Source organism: Eurypyga helias, unplaced genomic scaffold (genome assembly GCF_000690775.1).
Source record: "Eurypyga helias isolate BGI_N326 unplaced genomic scaffold, ASM69077v1 scaffold8162, whole genome shotgun sequence".
In the NCBI taxonomy this organism is placed as follows: domain Eukaryota; kingdom Metazoa; phylum Chordata; class Aves; order Eurypygiformes; family Eurypygidae; genus Eurypyga; species Eurypyga helias.
Window position 1 is genome coordinate 1 of NW_010237774.1, and position 14,446 is coordinate 14,446.

The following is a 14,446-nucleotide window of genomic DNA, read 5'->3' on the forward strand; positions in this document are numbered from 1 at the left end:
GCTAGCTGGAGTCAAACCACGACACAACCCTGGTCAGCATCTCTGAGAGCTTCCACTACAGCTTGCTCTTAGGGTTGTCTGACTCCACCAAGTGTTGCCAGAAAAAGGCCTGTATCCTGCGCCATGCATCTTCTTGGGCTTTGGCATGCTCCTTCCACTGCCCTCCCCACTGCACAAACGCCCCAAGCACTCTGTGGATCGAAGCCTGGCACAGAGGCAAGTATGGTGGCTCCAAGAGGTGCCCTGCTCCGGAATAGGAGCAGAACTCCACATCCCGTCCATACTGCTGAAGGCGCTGGACAGCATCCTGGCAATACAGGTCACTTTTCCAGTTTGTGTCATCCAGTCCAGAAAGGAAGAGGAACTTGGCCAAGGACCTCTCCAGAGGAATGCGACAATTCCACGTCACGGGATCCCTGTGATCATGTAGGACATCCGTAAAATCTATTAGGCCAGACTCATCACTGGTCTTCATCCTCCCCAAATCATATGGATGGGAAGGAATAGTGAAGCCATTCCCCTGCAGGGGAATGAAAGAATTAAACCCACTTCCAGATATGCTGACAGCTGCCTTGATGCCAGGTAGAAACGTGGCCATGGAAAGGGCTAGATCAGCTCCTTTAGACAAGCCCAAAACGCCAATCCCAGTATCTTTCACCTGAAACATAGTTATGAAACAACCGTTACCAACTACTCCTCATTTCCTGGGCTAACGTAACATCTCCAGTTCTGCTTCCTCACTCCTCATCCAACTAAGACCACCCATATCTCACCCCTTACCTCTCTCTATTCAGTTAACATCACTCCCATGTCTATCCCTTTGCTGAACCTCCACAAGACTAGGAATTCTACAGCTCCCCCAACATTTCTCCTTCTGTAAGACTGGTGACCTTCCTGGTGACCTCTACAGACAAAGCCTTTTTGCTCCATCCAAATCGTGGCTAGACACTTGCTCTCAGTGTCTATCTTTTACTGCTCCTGACTCCAAATCCCCTCAATTTTCTCTCCTCAGGTCCCTTTTGGAAAAACCTCTTTTTCATGGGTCTATTCACATTGATTTTCTTTCATGCCATTGATTTTTTATACTCTCCTACAGCTGACCTTTTGTCTTCTGTTTGGTCTTGGAACGCATAAGGTTCATTACCTGAGGCCAAGTAAGCCCGACAACTGTTTAAATCAACTTACTTATAGCGAAGGCTTTTCACACCAAATTAATTTTGTAACATGTGTCTTGTAAGATACTCCGGAAGTTTCAGAGCTCCATGATGAACAAGACAAACAAGAAAGGCTGAATTCTGCCCTCACACTGGCTACATTCCTAGTATCCACATGCTAAGAAAATAAATAACTTTGGAAATGAATACCACATTAAGTCGCATTCCATTCAAAGTTTAAATGCTACTTGATTTCTCTTGGTCTCTTTTGGTTTAAGCACGATGATACAAGGCTATGAAGTCTCCTTCTCATCCCACGCACTTGTTCAAATACAGCCACAGCTTCTTAAGACATGGCACACAATCCAGTGTTACCACTGTAAGGGATAATGTTATTAACGTGTTTTACTACTGTCTTGTGAAACTTAGAATCAAAAGCCTGTAACATTTCAGAAATAGTAGAAAAAGTCAGTGGATTTTTTTTCCCTTGTAAAATCTTGAAAGATGCAAAAATAGAGGGGGAAAAAAAAAATAATTTGTTTTGTGCTTCTAGTCCAGGAACTGCTTCAATTTAATCTTACAGAAACATTGGTTTGCACATCATTCCATGGACTGTCGTAAGATGCTGTGCAAAACCAGCTATCCAACTCCTTGCGAAACTGGAGTTGAGGCGCATGCTTTTCCACCTCTCAGATCATGCTGTCTTTCACACAATGCTGTCTCCTTCTAACATTTCAGAAACCTAGGTGCATTCAGTGACATATAACATTTCACATGAGAAGACTGGAAAACAGTTTCAGACAGGATGAGTACCGTAATTTGTCTCTTACCTGCTGCTGCTTCCGCAAAAAGTTTACAGCTTCCTCAAAATAGCCCAGTTCAAGCACCTCTGGCATAGCAGGGAGATCTTCAAAGGCCATGTATGCAACAGCCAGAGTCACGAAGCCTCTGCTAGCCAGAAGACTTGCTCTGTATTCAACAAGACCTCCTCCAGATCCATACAAATCGATAAGTCCAGGGAATGGACCAGGTCCTGCAATGAAAGGTGTGTGTAGATGTATATGTATGTGCTCAAAAGAAAAAAGTTTCTATAGCTGTCCTTTCAGTAATTCCTCCTCAGCATACATCAGGACAGTAGATACCAAAAGGAAATCATTCCCTGAAGCTTTCCACAGAGGTTCTCATTCTCAGGTATGCATACAGTCACTGCAAGGACATGGATTTGGATATTTCTCTCTCTTAGGAACTCACTATAGGAAGTTTATATGTTTGGCATCCTTCTCCCACTCCGAATTTCAGCTGAAACTGGGCTTCTCAGCTCTCCTCCTGCAGCTGTAGGACCTTCCTTCCCTCATTCTGCTCTGCCCATTCTTATAACCAGACTTCCCTTACAAGATCTGGTGTCGCAGCAGCTGCGAGGGACTTTTTATTCATTACAGAGCAAGATATTCAAGTATATGAATAGTTCAGGGCTCAGAGCAGCTTTACTCAGGATCCAGTCTTGGCACTGTCTCTGTATAGAATTGTGGAATATTAAAGATTATATTAAAGATCAATTTTCTCATTTGTCTCACATCTTCCTAAGTATCCTATGCAATCAAACTGCTCAAGCATGTAGAGACTTCTTTTCCTTAGCCAAGGAAAGAGACAGGAAGACAAGTCTGGAGCCTGCAGGAAGATCCGTGGCAGCTGCTGAAGCAGCCTAGTCTGGCTGCAGCCCAAGTCCAGTGCTCCCACCACATCTCATCATTCCACACTCCACGGCCAGAGCTGTCATGCCTCACGGCTCTGCCAAAGATGAGGGGCCTCTTTATCCTGTCAGCTAAACAGAACCGCTATGAACTAAGCAACGCTTCTCCCCAGCACCACAGGTGAAGCCCTGACCAGGGGCTAGAGCAAACGGGACATCTGCACCCCCCCGCCTCAGCACTTGGTCTGCCTGGGCAATGCTCTGCTCTCAGGCTGGACCAAGCACAGGTTGAGGGAGCCATGAGCCGAGGCGTTGCTCTGGGTTCCCAAGCGCTCCCAGGGGCCATGGGGCACAACACGTGGTGTCAGTCACCCCTGGAAAACCAAAACGGAGTTAAAACTCACCGGGAGGGAGGAAGAGGGTTGCTTTCAGACGACCTTCTCTGACTGAAATCCTCTTCACCCCCTCTCCTAAAAACCATCGCTCATTGGTGCATTTTCCCAGCAACTGCCCCATGTCCCCGTGGCCCTCATACACTTCCAAGTCCACACAGAAAGGGGTCAGGACGTTCCTCTTTGCCAGCCGCTTGTAGGGCGCTTTAGACTTCAGAGACCACAGCAGTCCCATCGGCTCCACTCCCGAATAGCTGCCGCCGAGCGCCGGGGAGCGGCTGAGGTCGAGCTCTCCGCTGCTCTCAGCCCTGTAGCGAGCGTGGGCTTGGAAGAGCTCCCCGCTGTCATCCAGCAGGCTGGCTCGGAGGGTGACCAGCAGGCGGGCTGGGAGGGTGCCGGCCTGCTGCGCCCGAAGGCCCGCCACGCGGATCCGCACGGCGTCATCGAACAGACACTTGGCGGATGGCAGAACCGCCACCTGCACCGCCATCCCCGCTCTGCGTGGGTCAGCAGCCCTGATGTTCCTCAGGCTTCAAATCCCTGCCCAAAGTCCGGGAGGAACCGCCGTGACTGCTTCCTGCAGCCGGCAGGCACGGGCTGCTGGGAGACGCAGTTCGGAGCACGCCTCCGCCAGCTATGGAGAGCCATCCACTGGCACAGACACAAGCTGCCCTTTGCTCCTGGCGTGCAGCCTTCCTTTCGGTTGTACAGAGAGAAGAAATGAAAACTCCCAGGGTGACCAAAAAAGAGATATTCAAATCGTCTTCCCCCCTCCTCCCAGCCCCGTCCTTTCGGGTGTACAGAGAGAAGAAAACTCCCAGGGTGACCAAAAAAGAGATATTCAAATCGTCTTCCCCCCCTCCTCCCGGCCCCGACTGTGGGAAAGCCCAGATCCGACTGTAGAACTGGCTCGGGCGCCTTTTCCAAGGCACGGTGAACACAAACAAGCTGGAAAGCCTGAGGTAACGTGATATCTTAATCTAGCTGTGACACAAAGCCTGCCCTTAATGCCTCTGGGGTTTTCAGCAGTGTCTGGGCAAGCAACACAAGATAAAATGATGCTTTAACTGTGTTCCTTTAAAAGAAAAAAGAGACAAATTAAAAACTTATTAACTTTTTCCTTCATAACAACCAACTTTGTCTAAAGGGTATCTGCATTTTCCTAATTAATACGTGGAAAATAGATCTCCCTTCATCTCGCTGACGTTTCTAAGGAACTGCTTCAAGATTTGACAATAAACTTTTGGTATTCATAAACAATGATACGACATTTTTGCAATGTCTGTGTATTTAACAGCCTCCCAGTCCTACCCTGCGGGTCTCAGACATGTGAGTAGTCTCATCCCGTTCCGTGGAAAATACAAATGGGAATTAAGGCTGCAGAAAAAGGCTCCTGGTTCACACAGCTCACTTGACCACGTGTGAGGCAGCGCTTAACGGCAAAGGAGTGAAACAATCAATGAGCCTACAGGCTGCAGAATCACACCTCACACCACGAGACCACGGGCGAGGTGCAGATTGACTGTAGATCCGGCAAAGCAACTCTAAAATCACCACACAGGATGTAAGGGAATGCAGATACATTTAAATACAGTGGTGGAAATAAATAAAAACCAGCAATAAAACCACGTAGCTTGACATGGAAAAAAGCCAGTATTGACTTTTGCACATCCTCCAAGATGTCCTCCACCTATCACATCATTTGAAAAAAAAAGTAAGACATTAGTACAGAAATAAGCTTTTAAATTGAACTTTTATTGCAGAAGTTGCAATTTCCCACCATCAAAACAACACAGTCACTGAACTCGGTGAATTACAACTGGACAAGACTTTTGCCTCGTGCAGAATGCCCGTGCTGGACTGATGCAGCCTGACGCAGGGCTGGGTGGCAGAGCAGATTCCTTCTTCTCCGCCCGCGTTGTTATAAAAACAATCTGCAGATGTGAGCAAACAGTTGTGACTTCTGTTTTGAGATCCAAAGCCTGGATCCTCCCTTCCAATTTCATTTTGTTCACTGTCACTGAGGCAACATGCAAAAACCTACAAATGCTATTACCAAACCTTCTACTTAACAAGCCAAAAAACCTGGCCAACTGATCTGAACTCTGAAACCAAGCAAAACAGCCGTGATCTGTTGGACAGATTTTGTGGAGGACATCTTAATAATGTTCAGTTCTTTTCACTTGAATCACGTTTGTTCTCCAGTCACAGATGCTGATGATTGTATCACCTCAGAGAGAGAGATCACGAACTTGAGTCTCCCAGCTGTGAGACAACACTTCCACGGCTTTTGAGACACCACCCAGTAGTTATTAATAGCTGTACTTAGGGTCATATTCCATGTCATACCAATAGTTCACTGAGGAGACAAGAAAAAGGAAAAACGTTTCTAAGGCTAGGATGTAATGATTTACAAGCGTGCTCACAGACTGTTTTACACAGTTCAGCTTTTCCTTATTACTGACTGAACTTTGACATGAGCAAATCTTTGACTATCGTCAAAAATAACGTAAGCAAACATTAGAGTTCTTTAATAGTGCTGTCAATGAAATCCTGTCTTAACCTAAACTAACTCCCCTTCAGACTATACACTGGGGAGCCCCTGGAGCAGAAGTTGGCCATGTCTAGGAACACAGAATGTATGCTTCTATTTAGACCAAAAATACCAAATACACAGTAAGTTTAATATCTGGACGGGAACCTCTCTTCCTCTGAGTGTGTGAAGGATGCCAAATTCACCACTACTTCACAAGAGTCATTAATTACACAGTGCTTTCATTCTGTTTCTCATTTTGATTTTGGTGTATGCCTCCTATAAAAAATAAGCCAAGCAGTACCAGTGGTTCTTGGAGGAGGATATACTCCAGCTTCAGGCATTCACTGGGACAGACCCAGAGTAAAAAATATGCCAAGCAGTATAATATTGTACCAGTGGTTCTTGGAGGAGGATATACTCCAGCTTCAGGCATTCACTGGGACAGACCCAGAGAACATTGATTTTTCAAGTGTGTACAGAGTGTAGCGCAGTCAACAGACTAAAGGCCAAATAAACTCAGCAACTCCAGCGTTTCTGCTAGACAGAGAAAAAGAGAGTGGCGAGGGGCTTGCAGCTGGAAACAACCCTACTTCTAAAAAATCTTTAAGGATTGATGCAGCAGTATTGGGAAAAGAGAATCAGAAATACTGCTTTACTGCTGGCTTGTCTTTTTGTCACAACACTGCAAATACTGAGAAAAAAAAGAGGGGCTTGCAATATTTGTAGTGTTGCACAAACATAAACGTTAGATTGTTCAATACTGTTACGAACTCTCACTGGGCAGACAGGATTATTCCAAGTAAAGGACAGCAAAACAACTCTTCCCCAAACCTTGCAAAATTTACGTGACATAGTGATAATAATTTGCGCTACCCCCTCCCCTCCACCAGCACCTAATGAGCAATGATTGAAATTCTGGAACTCTCTTTGGGGAAAAAAAACCCAAGATGGAGAGATATGATGGTAAATCCTACCAAAAAAAGAGATGATAAGTGCAGGAAAGCAGTAACACACGCCTAAGTTTACTAGCAAGGTAGGAGCCTGGGTTGGAGCAGATTCCAGCTCACGTGACAACAGAGTATCTTCCACCTTGTGTCTACATCCGTGCCTAAAACTCAGGCACTTTCTGTTTTCCTTTTCTTCCCCCCAGACCCTTTTTTGCTGACGTGGTAACGGCACACTCAACACACAGTTTCTCTGCAGAAGGTCTGTAGATGACCAATTCAAACTGGTGAAGGGTCTGGAGAATATGTCTTATGAGGAGCGACTGAGGGAACTGGGCTGGTTTAGCCTGGAGAAGAGGAGGCTGAGAGGAGACCTGATCACTGCCTACAACTCCCTGAAAGGAGGTTGTGCAGAAGTGAGTGTTGGTCTCTTCTCCCTAATGACAGATGATCGGACGAGGGGGAATGGTCTCAAGCTGCGCCAGGGGAGGTTTAGATTGGACGTAAGGAAGAAGTTCTTCACCGAAAGGGTTATCACACACTGGAACAGGCTGCCCAGGGAGGTGGTGGAGTCACCATCCCTGGATGTGTTTAAGAGACGGGTGGATGAGGTGCTGAGAGATATGGTTTAGTGGCGGGCAGATACGGTTGGACTGGATGATCTCTAAGGTCTTTTCCAACCCAGTGATTCTATGATTCTATGATTCTATTCTAATTAGCAGTTAGCAGGCTAGGCAGACAAACTGCTGAGCTCCGTGTTACAAACACCGGCCCTCAGGCCCCAGCTGTGCTTGGCTGTGGGGACATCTAGCTGCACACCCACCGTGTGTTTCAAAAACACCCCTGGAAATAGGGTGCGCCTTACCTGCTATGCAGCCATGCGACTGCCGAACATGATGGAACCAGAGGGAAGGCAGGTATAACATCTCACCAGCCTTCACTGCACACTGCAAAGGTTTTGCCTGAGCGTACTCTGGATACCACTCCAGACTCAGGTTCAGTGGGTCCAGGGGGATCCAGGGCACCTAAAAGCAAAAGAGTATGTAGATGGTACTGAACCTAGCAAAAAATTCCAGCAAAACAAGTCAGGCAAACCTACTAGGTTATAAAACATGTATTTTGCCTAGCAAAACCTGTACAGCTACACAGCTTTCCACATTCAAACATTCACAACCACATCCTGGGCTCCATCAGGAGAAGTGCGGCCAGCAGGTCGAGGAAGGGGGTTCTGCCTCTCTACTCTGCTCTGGTGAGACCCCACCTGGAGTGCTGCATCCAGCTGTGGAACCCTCAACATCAGAAGGATATTGACCACTTGGAGCGAGTCCAGAGGAGGCCACGAAGATGCTCAGAGGGCTGGAGCACCTCTGCTATGGGGACAGGCTGAGAGAGTTGGGCTTGTTCAGCCTGGAGAAGAGAAGGCTCCGGGGAGATCTTATAGCACCTTCCAGTGCCTGAAGGGGCCAACAAGGAAGCTGGGGGGGACTTTTTACAAGGGCCTGTAGTGACAGGACAAGGGGTAACGGGGTTAAATTGAAAGTGGGGAGGTTTAGATTGGATATCAGGAAGAAGTTCTTCCTGGAGAGGGTGGGGAGGCACTGGAACAGGTTGCCCAGAGAAGCTGTAGATGCCCCATCCCTGGAAGTGTTCAAGGCCAGGCTGGATGAGGCTTTGAGCAACCTGGTCTAGTGGAAGGTGTCCCTGCCCATGGCAGGGGGGTTGGGACTAGATGGGCTTTAAGGTCCCTTCTAACCCAAACTGTTCTGTGATTCTGTGATTATATGATTCAACCAGGAATAAGTCAAGGATGCAAAAATTTGCCTCCTACAGTGCCGCATTTCTAATTAGGGAAAAGGTGCTGAATGTCAGCCATGAAATTTCAGTCTCACTTACAAGACACCTCCAGCCCTTTGTCACTTGTTACTCCCACGTTCAACAATGGAGTATTTTATCCACACCACTCTCTTGAAATTTCTTTCTTCTTCTTAAGCTATCTGGCCTAATTTTATTCTCAGCAGCTAAACCCCTCCTTTCTGCTGGGAAACCCCTCTTGCCTGCATTCATTTCTTCTATGCCCTACAGAGTTATACACCTCAGCACCCCACCTTTACTGCGTTACAGGAATGATTCCACGAGCACCACTCTGGAACCAGAGAAAAAGCCCCAGCCCAAGTTCGGCTGTAGCATCAGTCACACGTTGCACAGGCAAAAAGAGAGATCAGATACAGAAGGGTACTGAGTTTTTCTAAACTGCCTACAGATCTATACATTTTAATCAAATAAATATTGCTACTACTAAAAAACTACAACTTATTCATTGAGACGGGTATGTTTTATTGCACTGGGTGATACTGCTGTAGAGCAAAATCCAAGCCTGAGTAGAGGGCCAAAAGGAAGTGAATGCAGAGGAGTCTATTTCCACCTTAATGAAATCAAGTCCTTTGTTGTTGGTTCATTTAGAAGTCCTTTACTGGATCTATTTAAGGTTGGTGCACAGAAGACAGTTTAGGATACCGACGGTTTCAGGTGTGCAGTACAAAGCTTTTCTGGAAGCTGGGTATAAGAGTAAAACACAAGTGAAATATCTGGGCATTCTCTTTTCAATAATGAAGGATTTCTAAATATCAATAAATATGCTCAGTTTGAGGGCTCAGCAGTGCCCAAAACTATCTTTATTGTATTGATTGAGTTCTTTATATACTTTGTTACCTTATCTGCACTCTTCTTATCCACAATTTCAAATGAGCCATCTTCTGATACCTGGTAGGTGGCTGGTTGGTAGAGCTCTGGAAGCACAGAAAGAATTAAACAGAACAACTCAGAGTAGTACTCAGAGAAACTAATGGCAGGGTGCGCCACACTTTCACTGTGCAAAATAAAAATTAAGATAAAATAATTTTCAACTTAGTGTCCTTCCCTTTATCCACTTCAATTTTTATCTAGTTTCTTAATTTTGTTTTTTTAAAGTCAGTCTGAATACTCAACTGTCTTACTGTTTGGAATTACAATCTTCTTTCTTCACAGGGATTGTTCTCCTCAAAACCCATTTTACTCCTGTATTGTTCCAGTAATGGTCTTGTTTCCCTTTCAGAAGCCAGAAAAGCATCCCTGACTTGCACACTGTTTCACAGTCTGCCTTTTCTTCTTAGTTCAGTGTAAGACAGCACTCACAAGAGTTGTTAATGACCTGTGGCCAGCCTTTCACTTCTAATGTTATCCGACAGGGCTCATCAACTGCCTGAGATACTGCAGGTTGCTTTTCTTTCATTGCTTCGGCACCTGTGGTTTTCTAAGCCTCCCTTGAGAGATTTTCCCCTCCATTAACCTGATGTTCAGAAAGATGGAGTCGTCTTTTTACTACACACTGTCAAATATCAGCATTATCTCTGTTCCATGCTTTAACAGTAACTTGCTTTGCAAAGTATGGCTCACATGACATGCATGTATGTCACACATTTGCATACATGTAACACCACCTTGACTACGAAGAAAGGCTGAGACAGATGGGGTTGTTCAGACTGGAGAAGAGAAGGCCTCAGGGAAAACTTATTGTGGCCTTTCCATATATAAAGGCAGCTTATAAGAAAGACAAAGAAAGGCCTTTTGCCAAGGCCTGTAGTGACAGGACAAGGGTCAGTGGTTTCAAACCAAGAGAGGGCAGATTTAGATTGGACATAAAGAAGAAATTTTTTACGACGAAGGTCATGAGGCACTCAAACAGGTTGCCCAGAGAAGCTGGAGATGCCCCATCATCACAAGTGCTCAAGGTCAGGTCAGAGAGAGCTTTGAGCAACCCCGTCTAGTGAATGGAATCGGGGATGGACTTAAAGGTCCCTTCCAACCCAAACCATTCTATGATTCTATTATTTCAAGGTTGTAAACAAAATAAAACCACTATAAATGAAACAATGTAGCAGCGCACAGATCTAGGCAAAATTATATTAGTGTCCTACAGCACTCCGCATTCACATAATTTGAAGGTTTGAAAGTCAAGGGATGAGAAAATAAAGTCTTATTTTATGAGGCATAAAATTAAGCTGTCCATCTTCCACATGACACTGCAATCATCTAGAATAGATGATTGCAATAGATTGCAATAGAACAAGCTATTACTGTGTACATAGGAAAGCCACAGGAAGAATCAAAAAACGGGCAATGTGAAGTAATGCTGCCATAAGAATCTCTTTTGTCATTTCTCCAGTTTTCAGATTCACTTAGTAACTTGAATATTTCATTAGATTACAACTTATTTTTCAGCTTCCTGGCTTTTTTCCTAGGGAAAAGCATGAACAGGCAGAACCCAAACCTGTTAAACATCAAAGATGAGATGCTACAATACTGACAAGATACTTAATAATTTAAATATTCTAAAGCTGAAGAGACTGCCACGAGTACCAATGAACCTATTACTTTACGGGACTGAAAACCTGACCACAGATTAATGCTTGTGTTACAAACTACCTGCAGCATGAAAGAGAAGAGATTTCTGTTCACGCTGGAAAGCTCAACACTGCACAAACATCAAAATGTTATCTTTGCTTCCTTTTTCACATCTTTCAATATTTTAGTCTCTCCTCCTTCCACCCTCCAGACGTACTGCACAGTAAATTACATACCATAGGGGATGAAGGGACGGTCACTCGGTGGATGCAGTAGAAAATGTTTCTCTCCAGATATCACACAGTACAAGTTCTCATAATGATCTTTATGTACTAGGATTCAGAAAAAAAGGGATGTGGAGAGAAAGGGAAAAGCAGGGTTATTTCCTCCTGTAGTAAACTGAAAGTGTCAGCTTGTCCTCTTATTATCTGGCTGCTTTTCTTGTGGCCAGTGGGACTGGAAAGTAACAACACAGCGTTGCAGCAAAGTTATTCAACAAAGCAAACTGCCAGCGCCAGGTCAATGCGCACCAAGACACAGCAGCAAAAGGCTGCAGAAGTGCAGGAGAAAAGAATGCAGAAAAAGCACGTTAAAGTGCCTTGTCAAACACACAGTCCTACTGAGCCACCAACTCAAAACCAGCCTGCTTAAACCCATGCTGAAAGCACACAGACAACTTGCAGCGCCATACAATACGTACAAGATGTCACAGCAGCCGATTCCCCAAGCCAGAAATTCACAGCATCAGGCTTCTTCCCTGTAGGGTTAGGGAATAGAGAAATGGTGTCCAACAAAGTAATCTGAAGCGCCATGTTTAAAAGCATTTAAAATAATTTTCTGCCAATTTCTGCCAAATTCCATCCTTTAACCTCCTTCCCGTCACAGGTTTCATTGCAAACAGCACCCTGTGACCAACAGCAACCTCCTCCCACACCGGCAGCCGCTGTAGTGCCCAGCAGAGTTCACGACACAGCATTACCCATCCCCAAACCCACGGTTACAACCCTGGGTTTCACAGCCTGAATCCCCGAGACTCCGCTCACCGAGGAACAGCCGCATGTCCACGTACAGTTGCAAGAAGATGGCAAGATCACAGCGAACCACACTCACGGGCATTCTAAGGAAAGACACGCTGTAAAACAGGGGCTGTGTGTGGTTTTGCTCATTTGTGATGCTAGCTTTGGTAGCAACAGCATGAATCCCAAGTCAAAACCATGACTCTGAATCAGAGAAAAAGCCACTACACGAAAAGTAGGGCTACATGGCGTTATCACCACATTGTCTCAGTTGTGATGGTCCCAATACACAGCTGAGATACCGACCCTGGAGCAACCCAAACCTGGATTACCCTATTACTGAGGTATTTTACCACTTCTACTTTTTAAGGGGAGGAAACCAAACTGAGCTGTGGCATCCAGGAACAGAACAAACGTTCACCATGTGCCCAGCATGACTGTTTTAAGCTCCATTCAAAACATTCACTCAATATAGGAGAAATAGGTGGTTTACTAAGTGCCTCACTCATCCATGGTATGTCAGGCTGCACATCCCAGACAAGCTCAGGGAACTCTTTGGTGAGGTTTGAACACTGCTTCTGCACACAGAATACGTTGGGAGAGGTCACTTTCTTCTCCACAATGTCCAGAAAGTCCATGAAAGGCATTTGGCGCTCCTCTAGCATGACAAAACGGTCCTGAAACACCGCATCTGAATAACCATTTGGTGTTACTGCCACACTGACTACCTTGGACCTACTACCTCGCTGCAAACTAAATCAAAGGTTTATAGCCAGACCTGCAATTGACCCATATATTGGACAACAGTTACTTTTAAAAGAAGGTGTTTAGTGGGCAGTCAGACCAAGAAGCCTGGCTTTCCACAGATGGGTGTCTCTAGACTAGACTTTCTGCTGTCTGACAAGGACCCTGGCATTCTGCTCCGACTGCTTCCTGCGGGTCAAGACAGCCCATCTTTCACCTCTCCAGATTCTCATGTCTGACAGGTGAGTTCACAAAGAAGCTCCCTTTCAGTCCCTGTGCAGGCAGAGGGCCCTCTTCGGTCCATATTTTCCATGAATCACGGCACAGCCTGATACTCTCAGGGCCACCAGCCAAATCTGAGCAGCCACTTGTTCAAAAGCAATAGAGAAGGGAAAAAGGGGGGACAGAGACTGACAGACACGCACACCCTGAGGCCAAAAGCCTTCATTTCTGTGAGAAATTTCATTTAAAACCCATAGATTTTAGGTCTAAGCAGAAACAACGTCTCAAAAAAAGAACTTTTAAAAAAAATACCAGTCATTAAGATGCTCATGGTTTGGTTTTTTGGTGTTTTTTTGTTGTTTTTTTTTTTTTTAAAGAGTGTATTCAGTCATGAACAAGAGTGAAGCACTGGCCTGAGCACAGCACAGGGGCTGGGTTTCCATAGCCTGAGCCTGCTGGCTGCACGCAAAGCACGCACCCTCCTGACTGCATTGGAACTGGTCGGGGCAGTATGTTTGCAGGAGAGAATTTAGATGAGTTTGGCAAGACTGAACCCCTTCGTACAGAAGCAGGGAGGAACCTGAGCTATTCTTAAGGATAAAAGCAAAGATTAACCAAGGGCCTTTTGCTGAGATCCACTGAAAATGAGCACCAGCCCTACTCCAAAGCTCGTTCATACCTGAGGTATGCCGAGGTCCACTTCTTCAGAGCCGGCCAGTGGCTGATGGCGTTCTGAATTATACAAGGCTTATTCGGACTCACCCATTGCCAGTAGAACTCCAGCAGGGACGGAGGCCCATCAAGATAAGGTACAGACTCCGACCACCCCAGCTCTGTCCAAGCAAACGAGAAACTGTTTTATTCAGTGTCCTGAGAGGAGCTCCTCTGCCAGCACACTAACCGGCCTCAAACCCCACGCCACAGACGCCATGCTGCAAGCCAGCAGTGTGCCCCAGGCTCTGAAAATGGCTGTTAAAAGTCAGAAATGGCTGTTGAAAAAAGTCAGAAATGGCTGTTGGGAAGGGGGTTCAGTGCTGGTACCTCAGGCCATCTGCCACTGCTGTCAGCCACAGCTCATCCCAGGGGAGAGCGGCCAAGAGGACATGCGTTACAGGAGGTGCACACGGATACACCACAGGAATTCCAACTTTGCAAGCTAGAACTGTGGTTCGTTTTGCTGTTTTATACATAGCAAAATAGCCTAAAAGGGTCATATTCTCGAGTTTTTCTTTTTCCAGCGGCCTTTCTGCTGCTGCTTCACCTGGGAAACGCTTGGCTGAAAACAGCAGGAGCCTGGATGCTCCAGAGCAGCCCACGCAGGTGCCACCGCGGCTGCTGCGGCTCCGCCGAGGTGGCCGCAGGCCGAGC

The 14,446-nt window shown here is 46.0% G+C and overlaps 2 protein-coding genes across 2 annotated transcripts; both read right to left on the reverse strand.

Moving 5' to 3' along the window:
- Positions 1-55: 55 nt before the first annotated feature.
- Positions 56-3,726, reverse strand: LOC104503111 (acyl-coenzyme A thioesterase 1-like). The gene is made up of 3 exons (XM_010147577.1): positions 3,249-3,726; positions 1,985-2,187; positions 56-658 (listed from the first exon to the last, which is right to left on the reverse strand). The coding sequence occupies exons 1-3, from the start codon at positions 3,724-3,726 to the stop codon at positions 56-58; spliced, it is 1,284 nt and encodes a 427-aa protein (XP_010145879.1).
- A 1,784-nt stretch (positions 3,727-5,510) lies between these two features.
- On the reverse strand, positions 5,511-13,938 carry JMJD7 (jumonji domain containing 7). The gene is made up of 7 exons (XM_010147578.1): positions 13,758-13,938; positions 12,606-12,858; positions 11,797-11,853; positions 11,333-11,428; positions 9,426-9,502; positions 7,582-7,741; positions 5,511-5,595 (listed from the first exon to the last, which is right to left on the reverse strand). Exons 2-7 carry the CDS (start codon positions 12,775-12,777, stop codon positions 5,549-5,551), a joined length of 609 nt encoding a protein of 202 aa, XP_010145880.1. The 5' UTR covers positions 12,778-12,858; positions 13,758-13,938; the 3' UTR covers positions 5,511-5,548.
- Positions 13,939-14,446: the final 508 nt, after the last annotated feature.